Below are 13,436 nucleotides of genomic sequence, written 5' to 3' on the forward strand. Positions count from 1 at the left end.
CGGGTTAACTGACAAGATGACAGAGACAAGAAATAGAAGAGATAGCAGTGCAGGCAGACAGGCAATGTGGTTAAGGGGCCCAGAGGGAAAGGGACGATGTTTCTCATTTTGCAATTAACTGCTGAAACTTCTCATGTATTTAGGAGGTGAAGGGGTGGGTAGAAACGGGGGAAAAGTGAAAGGGAGATGATGAAAGTGACAGGAGAGAATCAAGAAAAGAAAAGATGAAAAAATTTATTTTAAAAATGGTAAAAAAAAAAAAAAAATCAAAAGGATCTAAGGGGAAAAAAAACAACAAAAATCTCCCACACAAAATGAAAATAGCCTAATGAATTCTTGAGCTGTCAGTCTTTCTATTTCCCGTTTCGCATCTCAAATAAACCATTCACTACTATTTCAATAACCAGTGCGATTCCTCTTCAATGAAATACAACAACAGCTTCAGTCTCTCGCTTTCTCTCTCTCACCTGATTACAGATTCCAGCAGACAAACACACAGGCATACACACACATGCACAGATGACTCAGTTGCAATCACACTGTGCAACAACTGACAAGAGATGCATAATTACATGCATGAGATTACTTTTCCATTACATTAAAATAGGTAATATGTCATCATCATCATAATTATTTATTAAAAAACAAATAACTATATATTATATATATATATATATATATATATATCCTTTTAGTTATGTGTAATATATATTTTCTCATTGCCTCTACAACTGCTTAACATGTAAATATTGAGGTTTTCTGAAAGCAAAAACAAACAGCTGTTTGTTTATAAAGATAGTTTTACTAATGATGTAAATTACAAAGAAAAAAAACAAACAAAACAAAAATGGCTATGATGAACTTATATGGCAATATATACACTCTGCCATTTCAACTCTCAGTGACACGCACAAAATAAAACCGTCTCAGCAAAGTGTCAAGCAACACCACAAACAATCTCAATAATTAAATATGCTCTTAAGAAATGATATAATACTTACAATTTCTTTAATTTAACAAATCCTTTGAAATCGTTGGGTTGAATATCCATAATTATATTACTCTGTAAATCCCTGAAAATAATAATAAAAAAACATATTGAAAGAAAATCTATATTATATATATATATATATATATACACACACACACACACACACACAAACAAAATGTATTTTTCTTAAAATGTAAGTTGTTATATATAAGATTGTTTACAATTATATATATCAATATATACGTAATATAGAAATTCAATAATACATGTAAGGGGATAAGCAAAACAATAATGATAGATTAATTATCTACTTTTTCCTGGGGCCCTTGAACTCATAAGGCTGGTTACCTGGTTTCCACAGCATATGACTGAGATCACAACATTGCCTTGAATGGGGTGCTGGATTGTTGTAGGGTTCAAGGCAAGCTATGTTTGAAAGGATGGGAAAAGTCAATTACTCTGACCTCAATACTTGGCCCATACTATAGCTGGCCTCAATGTGATTTGAACTCAGAACATAAAGAGCCAGAAGAAATGCCACTAGGCATTTTGTCTGACATGCTAACAATTCTGCCAGCTTGCTGCCTTAAATAATAATGGTTTCCAATTTGGGCACAAGGCCAGCAATTTCAGAGTAGAGGAATAAGTCAATTCAAAGTTCATGATAAGTTGATTACATTAATCCCAGCACTCAACTGGTACTTATTTTATTGGTCCTGAAAGGATGAAAGGTAAAGTCAACTCTGGCAGAATTTGAACTTCAGAACATTAAGACAAATGAAATACTGCTAAAAATTTTGCCTGGTGTGCTAATGATTCTGCCAGCTCACCACCTTTATCACCTTAATAATAATAATTTATGCACAAGGATAGCTGTTTTGAGCAGAGGGATATCTGATCCCACTACTAAACTAGCACTTTATTTTACTAACTCTAGTGGGATGAAAAGTAATGTTGGCCTTAATAGGATTTGAAATCTGAGCATAAAGAGCAAGGCATTTTACATAATATTCTAAGGATTCTGCCAATAGGTTGTGCTAAACAAATAATGATGATGATGATAAAGGTTTCAAATTTTGGCACAAAGCCAGCAATTTTAGTGGGAGGGGATAAATTAATAATATTGATCCCACTATTCAACTTGTACACTTTATCAAAATTGTTAGCCTAGAACTTTACAATAGCTTGGTATCCCATTCAGGGTGAATATCATGATCTTGGGCTCATATGCCATGGAAACTGGACAACTGGCCTTCTTAGTCCTAGGGCTCAAAGAAAGTAAATAGAGAGAGAAATAATAAGGATTCTGATTACAAAATTAATTAAACAAGACACATCTGAGGGAAAGATGCTCAAAGAGAAAAAGAAAATAAAGAAAAAGATCAACTCCAAGGAAGAGTAATGCAATGAAGAAAAAAAAGTGATAGATGAACAAGTTAATTTGTTCAAATCACTGGGCTGGAACAAAATTGTTGAGAAAAACAACACAGGCTTTAGAACTCTGTAATTAACAGTCAGGTTTCTTTGTTTAAGGCAAGTTCCCTGTAATCTAGAAGGGCAGAATATTGGTAGTTTTACTTCAGATAATCACAGGTGTTACAGGATAGACTTACACTCAGACTGAACTGGAAGTAGTTGAAATTACATATTTCAGTTTAAGTGACAGCCTTGCTTAAGCTTACAATATGTTGGTTATTGGTGTGAAAAACAAGCTTTAAAAGCCAAAGATTGTAACAGGAGATGGGCTCCAATCCTGCTATGGTTAACTACACATTCTTCTAAGTAAATAAATATCTGCCTTCAGTTCATATCAAACACTAATCACAACTATTTGGTTGATCAATGCTCATATCATAGCAGTTTACTTTAGTAAATCAGACCATCTAGCTTGTGTGTCAATGTTTACTTCACTATTAAATTTTTATGCAACAAATGTCCCTGGACATTCACCCTGCTTGTTTATTGTTCATCAGCTACAGGTTGGTATAGATTGATCAGGCCTATGATCCATGGCATTCCAGACATGACCATCCTATCATTTTTTTAAAGTTTATAAGATGACACTGTCCATGTGATTTCCTATTTTTTTAAAAAACTGAATAGAGGATGATTTAAGGGGATTTGACAGCTATTTCTAAAAAGTCTAACAATCACATAGAGACTTCCTCTTTTTTTTTCCCACCACTCATTCTATCAAGAGCAGTTATTTGTGAATACATGACCACAGCTGACTAGAGTTACTTCAACAATCATAGACTTTCAGTAGTCATAATTGGAAGATTAATATATAAAGCCCTATGCTAAATGATTTGCAGAATTTAGTTGTGGCCGAGGTCAAATTCCACCAATACCATTGATAGGAAGTGTTGTCTTTGGCCATATTTGTAAAGATCTTATAATACTCTTAGACCATTGGAATGTACTATACAGAGCAGAAGCACACGAGGATGTTAAATGTCGCTGAAGATGTCACAGATGTCTTATAATACTCTATATTTTTAAAAAATCTTAACCATTTACATAATAGCTAATACACACACACACACATAAATGTATGTGTATGTGAGAGAAAGAAAAAGAGAGAGAGGCAGCTTGAACTTGTGCTCATTCAATTCAATACAGTTTATTGTCATTGTATTTTTACTTTTTTATGTTGCAGTTATGTCGGAATTTCAATGTAGTCCAAGTTACAATAACAAATACATTTCAACAGAATATATCTACACCCACCTCTCAATCTTATACCGACATTCACACACAGCTGTATTTATATAATTTATATATGCATATGTATATTTTTATACACACACAAATCATGGGACCCAAATCATCAAATTATAGGATATTTATGTGATTATTAGAATCCAGTGTACCCAGTGTAAACAACTGGTACACAAAAAGTACAATGAGATCACAGGTAGGCTCAGAGAAGGACTCTGAATATAGTAGATACTCAGGACCAGTCAGCACCCATAAAATAAATTCTTTTAAATGCTTTAAAAGCATCAGTGCTGGTACCATGTATAAAGCACTGATGCCACATGTAAAGCATCCAATATACTTTGTAAAGTGGTTGATGTTAGGAAGGGCATCCAGTCACAGAAATCATGCTAAAACAGACAATTGAAGCCTGGTGAAGCTCTCTGGCTTGCCAATTCCTGCCAAACCATCCAAGCCATACCAGCATGGAAAACATTATGTAATGATGATGGTGATTGGAGGGCTCCCTAGGAGCAGATGATAACTTCTGTTACCTAGTGACCTAATTAGCGATGGAGGAGCATCTTCCTATCCTGGTTATGACTGAAGAGCAGAATGCACGACATCTGTGCACAAAGTGTGTTGCTGCATGCATGGTAGTGAAACACATACGCAAATGCAGAGGCTGGAGCAAAGGGCGAAAAGAAACAAGGTGAGTATAGAAGTCTTGAATAGCGGTGGTTTCTAAAAAGAAAAAAAAAACTATTTTTGAGTTGATATCACATAAGAAAGAGTGAAGATATAATTGAATGCATGAAGTGATGGTGTAAATTTAGATAGATTCCTAATAGATACAATTGTTGAAAACCATCTCTCTTTTAATAAAGCAAAGAAGTAGAAGAGGAAGGAGAAGAAAACCGCTACACTTCAATTTGCTGGTCTAAAAGAAATGTGGTTATTCTAAAATCGCAGCAAGTTAAGCTATATGTATGACAAGCATAAAGGAACTCATCTTGTATGGTATTGATCAGTAAATCTATATCAGGATCTTGCCATGCTAGTACTAGTTATATACACTCAATGGAACAATGAACTGATTACATTCTAGCTGAAGCTTCTAGTATTCCTTGTAATATTAGCTGACCTAGCTAAGTCTACTACAATCTTGTTGAGATAGTGCTTTCCCTCTCCTCAAGGAAATGATCTTTAAGTTAGTCATGAGTAGCTTTACTATGTGTGTAATACATACTTATGCAGTCAAATTACAAGTTTTCTAAAAACAATTTTTCTATAAGAAAAGTACAAACAATAAATAAACGTCTAGAAATTATCCACTCATACAATAACTGTGGGAAGCAAATGTAAATATATTTAAGAAAATTCTTAAATTGCAGTATTGTAGAAAATGATAGGCTATGCATTATGATTATATTCTCCACTCCTTCATTATGAAAACAACCTTGTGCCAAGAGAAAGAAGAAAAACATTACACACACACATATACATACATGTGTGTATATATAATCAAAAGTATTAGATAGAGGATTTGGTAAAGACATCAAAACGCTAGCTTGGATCAAGTTGTTTAGCTTAATGCATCGCTATTCTTAATTCCGAGTTCAAAACTCACGAGTTGACAAGATAAAATCAATACCAGTAATATGCTGCAGCCAATTCAATCAACTGTAGCTTTTCTGCTCAACAAAAAAAACTTTCATCCCTGAACCAAAAGAAATCAAAATCATCAAAGCCTCTACAACAATTAATTATTTTCCACAGATCCCATGATTTACAATTGCTGCTTTCTGCAACTAAAATTCCAATGTAACCCCCACCCCATTTACCAGGCCATATACAGTATATCTGTGGCAATCCTGCAATCTTAACTAATTCCTTTCAGAAATTTACTTTATCAATATCCACAGCCTTTATTGAGTGGTGTTGTAAATATGGTAAGTTTTGTAATACTTCTTGACACAAACAGTAGAATACTAGTTGTAAAAGATCTGCGACCCGGCACAGTATTTCTACTGTATTTTTTTGTTTGTTTGTTTTTTTTTTGTCAGCTGTTCTTTAATTTTACTGTAATGTCTCTCATTTTAATATATCAAATTAAGTTTTGCTGAAAATTCCTAAAAAGGATGAAATAGTATTATACATGGCTACAACTAACTAAAAATTGTAAGAATTTTACCAAAGATAAAAAATTTTTTAAAACTAATTATATATAAAACCAATATATAAAAAAACAAAGATGAAGATAGGATAGAAAAAGATGAAGTAGAAACAACAAGCAAGTGTATTAGTTTGACACCTGGGGGGTAAAAATGGAAAAATCTTTTAAGTTTTGAACCTATGCTCTTCAACAGTAAAGTATAAGAGGAAAAAATAGAGAGAGAATGAAAAAATGTGTTGAGTTCAGTGATCCAACATGGTGAACGAAAGGGAGATAATAATAAAAGGAGGCTGAATAAAGAGGAAGATAATTCATGGAGATCCCAACAAGAGGAGGTGTACAAGTATGTGTGTATGTGAGAATGGTATGTGTAATGTGTACATGTGAATGGGGGTGAGTGAGTTTGACATGTGTGTAGCAGTTGAGAGCTTTTTCAAGTGGAGTGTGCACATGTGTATGCGAATTCCTTGTATCCTTTTCATATACCTTGATTATAAATTAAAATTTTTAATCCCATCTCACGCTGTGAAGAGGTAGTTATTAACAGACATCCAGAGGGTACCAAGCATGTATTATTATTTTTTTTAATGAGATTTATATCATCTGAAACACACTCCCCACATATAAAGAGAAGAGAAAAAACCCAGCTGACTGGATTTATCCTGGTTTTAGAATAGGTACACCATGTCCAGTCATGTCTTATAAATTGTGTATAAAAGGGTTGGAGACAGGAACAGCATCCAGCCATAAAAACACTGACTCAGTAACCACATTCAACCCACGCCAGCATAGGAAAAAACAAACATAAAATGATGACGATGAGTTTGTGATTGCCTGATGATGATGAACATCATTTAATACCCACATTTCATGCTTGAAAGGGACTGACCGAGTTTATCAAGGCAGATATTCTACAGCCAGATGCCCTTCCTGTTATCAAACCCCACTTGTTTTCAAGCAAGGTAACAGATCCTCAGGGCCAGATATGGTTTTTGCAGAAGACTGGAAACAACCTTACTTGTATGATGATGATGATTATGCTCAGTTACAACCATCATGTGATAATGGGTATACACACTCACATGATAGGCTTCTTTCAGTTTCTGTCTACGAAATCCACTCACACAGCTTCGGTTGGCCTGAAGCTGTGGTAGAAGTCACTAACCCAAGGCCAAATGGTTAGGAATCGAGCTTCTTAACCACACAGCTAAGCTTACAGACAATGACAAAAAAATTTAATGCAAAGAATTGATAACTCTACAACAAAAAGATTTCACAAAGTTAGTACTGAAGCTTAGGATACAGTAATGATAAACAGTAACGATTAAGGCATACAAGTGGCTATGTGGTAAGTAGCTTGCTTACGAACGACATGGTTCTGGGTTCAGTCCCACAGTGTGGCACCTTGGGGAAGTGTCTTCTATAGCCTCGGGTCGACCAAAGCCTTGTGAGTGGATATGGTAGACAGAAACTGAAAGAAGCCCATCGTATATATGTATATATACATTTATGAATGTGTGTGTGTCTGTGTTTGTACTCCCAACATCGCTGGTGTGTTTATGTCCCCGTAACTTAGCAGTTCAGCAAAAGAGACCAATAGAACAAGTACTAGGCTTACAAAGAATAAGTCTTGGGGTCGATTTGCTCAACTAAAGGCAGTGTTCCAGCATAGGCACAGTCACATGACTGAAACAAGTAAAAGAGTAAAGAGAGAGACAGAGAGAGAGACAAGAGAGAATCTTCTGGATACAACACCGGTCTTAGGCAGCTAACTCACTAACAGTGTATAATAGCATTGCTGTTTCATGAGAATGGTACCATATAGGACGAAATGCCTGTACTAAGTATGAACTCATGACCACAGTAAGCTGGAATCTAACACCTCAGCAATTTCACCCCAACAACAATCGCTTTATTTATTTACATATAATTACTACTAACAAGTAATAATATATACTAAACGAAGCAAAATAACAAACAATAACGATTCAATGATACAAATTAGCAGCAATTAAATGAAACTAATGAGGGGTAATATAAATTATACTAAATTACTACCGAATGATAATATAAAGTGTGTATAATTGTTTTTCCTAGTCAACATTTGGCATTCACAATAGTAACAATCTGAGATATGCTGATGATATATTGCACATTAAAAAAAAGTTCTTTTCTCATAACATAATAGAAATATAATGTGAGCTAAACAAATATTCATACTATGAGGTTAGGAAAATGACATCCAGAGTTGAACAGCATTCAACTTGGAAAAAGCTTTATTAAAATGAAATTAGTTTCAAAATGAAAAGTCTAGTGACATTGTACTAAAAAATAGTTAATATTTGCTGTTAAAATATAATTAATGCATATGCTAAATAAAAAGCAATATTGCTGGTGCATTGTAAAAAGCACCCAGTACACTCTGTAAAGTGGTTGGCGTTAGGAAGGGCATATAGCTGTAAAAACCATGCCAAAACAGACAATGGAACCTGGTGCAGCTCCTGTCAAACCATCCAATGTATGCTAGCATGGAAAAGTGACGTTAAGTGAGGATAATACTGATGATATTCAAGAAGAATATATAGGCCCTTCACTACCAGTATATTGGGGCCTGTGAAAGATTCAGGCTCTGGTAATGCTACTGGGGACAAAAATGTATTAAACCACTACAGCATATTATTTTAGATCCTCTGACAGAAAACTTGGGGCCTTATTACCATTTCAACCCTTTTGATAACAACCCATCTGAAACCACCCTTCGTCTTAAGGTACAAACTTCCAGTTTTAAAAAGATCTTAAGTTAAAAACCTTCCATCAAAATTTCATGTCAATTTATGTTGATTGAATGAACACTTCAAGCCAGTGGTCCAGCAAGGCAACAGTTCAAAGAATGAAACAACTAAAAGGTGCAAGTCTAGGCAAGGCTGCTGTTTATGGAACACCAGCAATCATCCATGCATACCAGTCCCCCTCCCGTCTCCACACCCCCATTGTTATCCAAAACAAAGGCCAATACAGCTTGGTACCAGTGATATCACAACTCACTTCTACAGCTGGGTGAACTGGAGCAACATGAAATAAAGTGTCTTGCTCAAGATTCATAAGAATAAAGCTTCATTAAGTTTCCATGGAATATAAGTAACTGAAATTATAAAACATTCCCTTTCCCCTGGACATGATGCCAGTCCTTCATAGATTAACTTCCCAACTATTGCTGGAACTCATTTACAGTTGAGTGGACTGGAGCAACATGAAATGAAATGTTTTGCACAAGAACACAGCACATTACCCAGTCTGGAAATTGAAACAATGGCATAACAATTGTGAATGCAACACTAACAACTAGGCCATGTGCCTAAACATTCCAGTTAGTTGCCCATTGTGTGATTCCCCCATCTGAGGACTGCATGTTTCTAGGACTCATTTCTAGTTCACAGTTTGTCTATTCTTTTTAATATTTGTTTTTTTTTTAGCCTGTTGTAACCGTATCCAATAATGGTACTCACTCATTTTAGCCAGCTGAGTGAATTGGAGCAATGTGAAATAAGGTGTCTCACTCATGGACACAACATGCCATGGGGAACCAAATTCATGACCTTACGATCATAAGCTGAATTCCCTAACCACTAAGCTACATGCCTTTACCAAATAAGATTATAACTTACGGCTAACAAGTTAGTTGTCTAACAACTTCACCAGAGAGCCAGTTTGGTTGGCTGGTATAAAACTGAGGGGATTATCATAGTTGATATTCGATCCAAACTGTTTCTATAAAGCTAGTCCATTAAGTCATGTAAGCACAGCAAAAGAGATAAGGACTTAATGATGATGATCTTTAATGCATTTATTATTGGCAAGATACAAGTGACAAGGTTGTATTATGCCTAATTAAAATACAAAAGGTCTTGAAATATTTCTTGCAATGAGAAATGCAAATATAATCAGGAATGACAGAGCCAAACTGAAAAGCAAACAGCTAAACTTGAAAAAGAGAGAAGAGATGGGGGAAGAGGAATCATTTTCTCCTATTGTTTTAGGGAGAGGGAAAAATAAAAATGCAAGCCGCATTATTTAGTAGAATGTAATTCAGCTAAATATATGAAATAGATAAATTAAAAAAGAACAATTCATAAAAATAAAACAAAAGCCAACAACTTTGACATCACAGCAACAGTTTTATGTTGATTTAATAAACAATAAAAGATAGAGGGAAGATAGAAAAAAAAAAAGAAAAAGAAAAATTGATAAGCTATGTCAAAAAAATACGGCTACCTTGAACCAGTGGATGTTGCCATTAAGCAAAGTGCAGAGGAAGAGTTTTAGATAAACTGCTATATTTATAGTTAACCCATTTCATTTATATTTGTCTCCCTATAATCAATAGCCAGATTGCAAAAGAGGGTGAATGAACAGTGTGTTACAACAGTGAACATTTCTCATTATTGACTGGAAAGGCAGATTTGTAACTGTTCCATTTGTAAAACCACAAGTAACAGTGCTTGTTGAACGACTGGCAAGCTATTGTAGTACTATTTTATTTTATTTTATATATTGGCTTGATTGCGAGACAACAAAGGGAAATAATACAGCTGGCCAATTTATATTTCTTACAGGCGAACTCTTCAACAGAAATACTAGCAGCAGCAGTCCCCTTCCAGGCAATGTTTCTTTGCAATAAATATAGCCTAATAGTAATGTTGATAGACAAGAAGAATTGCTTTACATCAAGAAGTAATAATAAAAAGGAAGAACCTATTTTGAACTTCTTAATATCTTAGGAAGTTAGCAAAATAAAATAGAATAAAACAATAAAAACTACAAGATTCTTCGATCTTGCAAGTTTATTACTAAATGGGGGAGAAGAATTAACAATGTAAATCGAAAATTTGAAACCTGCAGTGTTAAAAGTATATGTGTGTGTGTGTGTGTGTATGTGGGTTTATATGGGTGTATGTGGTAAAAGAAATTAGCTTCACAACCATGTGGTTCTAAGTTCAACCCTACTGTGTGGCATCTTGGGGGAGAGTATTCTACTGTGGCCTCAGGATGACTAATACCTAAGTGAGAAGAATTTTGTAGATGGAAACTGTGCAGAAGCCTATCTTGTGTGTATGTATGTATCTATTTGTCTGCCTGTCTGTCTATCTAAATACACACATATACATACATACATGATGCATGGTTGGATGAGTGTGTGAGAGAGAGAAAGGTATGGATTAGTTAAGTAGAAATGGAATGTTACAAATACATGTACGAGTTATTGTTTGGGCAAAAAGAACTGAGTGTCAATACCTGGACGTAGCTATCTCAGTGCTGGCCATCCAGGTTTCCATGGCATATGAGATCATATTTCCCTAGAACGGGATGCCAGTCCACTGCAGAGTTATTCATTTACAGCTAAGTAAACTGGAGCAAAATGAAATGAAGATTTTGCACACAAGAACACAATGTATCAGCTAGACCAGGAATCAAGACCATGACCTTGTGACTGCGAGTGCAACATTCTAATCATTAGGCTGTGTGCCTTCATGCTCTCTTTCAAAGGTTGCTAAAATATGTACCAGCTATGTACTGGAGTTGATTCAATTGGTTAAACTACTACTTTACAAACTTGTGTCTGTAAGCTAAATTATTATTGTAAAGTTTGGACTAAATGTCATAGTCTGGTTCTGACTTTAAATCATCCCAGGATTGACTTTGTAATTTTACATCACAATCAATTAAATTAATGAATGTATCAGTATTATATTGGAATAATTCAAACTACACAGGATTGAGACTTGTCAAAAGAAATCACTATACTCAGTTGTAAATTCTTGGTTCTGGTAAACATGGAACTTTACCAAAGACTAAAACAGTTGGCTTAATCCATTCATTGATTTTATATAGATCATTAACATATCTTGTTTCATTCTTATCTTCATAAGTTTGTCCAGCTAGTAGAGACAATTCACAGGGTCCTAACTGATTTATAAAGTGTCCAAAAGGTAATTAATTAATTAACCAGATCTAATCGCTAAATTTGAAACGGTAAGTGTGGAAGAGAGTCTAGTACCACTTCATCGTTCACTGACTACAGTAAGTCAACTTGCTTTCTTTAGCAACGGGATTTAAAAGGCTATTAATACTGAAGTGTTAGTGAAGGACTAGAAGTGCTTCAAGTAGCATATAAGAACCGGAAGGAAAAATATATGCCATTACAACACTCTGACAACAGGGATCAACACAGAGTATTAGTTTTGTTTTTGGTAATTAATTTAAGATTTTTGAAGTTCATATTGAGTTTTAGATGACAAAGATAAAAAACGTTTGTCTACCTTCAATACTGAAATAGTTTATTACCTAACAAGAGCAGAATTTGTAGAAGTTACAAACTTTCTACTATAACTCCATTCAGATTGAGGATACTTTATAGAAATATTAAATTAACACAAAATAATAGAGTGGCATTCTATTTTGACACCCCCTACTTTCTCTCTCTCTCTCTCAGCTTGTCAGAAGGATGAAAGCCAAGTTCTGAGGAATTATTTGAACCCAACTGACTCCTGCCCTTCAATGGTTACACATTTTATCAACCCTGTGAGACTAAACAGTAAAATCAACTTCGGTAGGACTCAGCATGTGAAGAAATACAATTAAATACTAGCAAGTATTTTTAAGGCACCCTATATTTTTGCAAACAATTTCTTACATAGATGCATACATGGCCATGTGGTTAAGAAGCTTGCTTTGTAACCACATGGTTTCAGGTTCAGTTCCACTGTGTGGCACCTTGAGTGTCTTCTACTATAGCCTTGGGCTTATCAAAGCTTTTCCAGTGGATTTGCAAGACAGAAACTGAAAGAAGCCTGTTTGTTTGTGTGTGTGTCTGTATGTATACCCTTGCTTACATGTGATGGGTGTTAAGAAGCATCATTTCATGCAAGAGAGGTTGATCATTTATAGTCTTCCAGGGTGGGCAACAGAAAGGGCATCTGCCTAAACAAATTCCATTTGACACATATAAGCAGGGGAAAGGTGGACTTTAAAATGAAAGCAAAACTGGACAAAGGATGAGACTTTTCTGTTGAATATTTTGTAAAATAAAATATAAAACAGAGAAACTGCCAACATGCAGAACATTCTCATAGGGAGACACAACTTTACTTATAAACAGCTTACCAACACTGATGATATCTGTTTTCTAAATAACACACATTTTTTTTTTTTGTTTTTAGAACATGACATGAAAGAATAAATTTTTTTTAAACAAAAGAAACAACAACCAAAACAAGAACAACAAAGGAAAATGAAATCTCTGACAATTTAAAATCTAAACCTTTTATTATTATTATTATTATTGCATCTTGATTTAGCCATTCTGAAGTGCAGAGATGCCGATGATTAGAGGAAAAAGCTAAAGAAAATATACTAGTACAAAGAGTGGAGAAGGAATAGGGTTAGAAAGAAGGGTGAGTAAACTATGTGAAAAGTGTGGAGAGGGAGCAGGGTGGGGTGAAGGAAAGAAGAGAATCCAATATTTTGTTACCCTGGTGTGTGTTTTGACACTTGCAAAAATGTTGTAGTTTT

The 13,436-nt window shown here is 34.8% G+C and overlaps 1 protein-coding gene across 2 annotated transcripts in view; it reads right to left on the reverse strand.

Annotated features, from left to right (window-relative positions):
• The window catches only part of LOC115217235 (leucine-rich repeats and immunoglobulin-like domains protein 3), a 130,451-nt gene extending 126,752 nt beyond the window's left edge, over window positions 1-3,699 (reverse strand). For both annotated transcript variants that reach the window (XM_029786877.2, XM_029786876.2), the window contains exons 1-3: window positions 3,695-3,699; window positions 2,701-2,703; window positions 1,002-1,073 (exon numbers count right to left, since the gene is read on the reverse strand). In XM_029786877.2, coding sequence (XP_029642737.1) covers window positions 1,002-1,051 — 50 coding nt within the window. In that variant the 5' untranslated portion in view covers window positions 1,052-1,073; window positions 2,701-2,703; window positions 3,695-3,699. The remainder of the gene's footprint in view (window positions 1-1,001; window positions 1,074-2,700; window positions 2,704-3,694) is intronic.
• Window positions 3,700-13,436: the final 9,737 nt, after the last annotated feature.

Source organism: Octopus sinensis, linkage group LG11 (assembly GCF_006345805.1).
Source record: "Octopus sinensis linkage group LG11, ASM634580v1, whole genome shotgun sequence".
Lineage (NCBI taxonomy): Eukaryota > Metazoa > Mollusca > Cephalopoda > Octopoda > Octopodidae > Octopus > Octopus sinensis.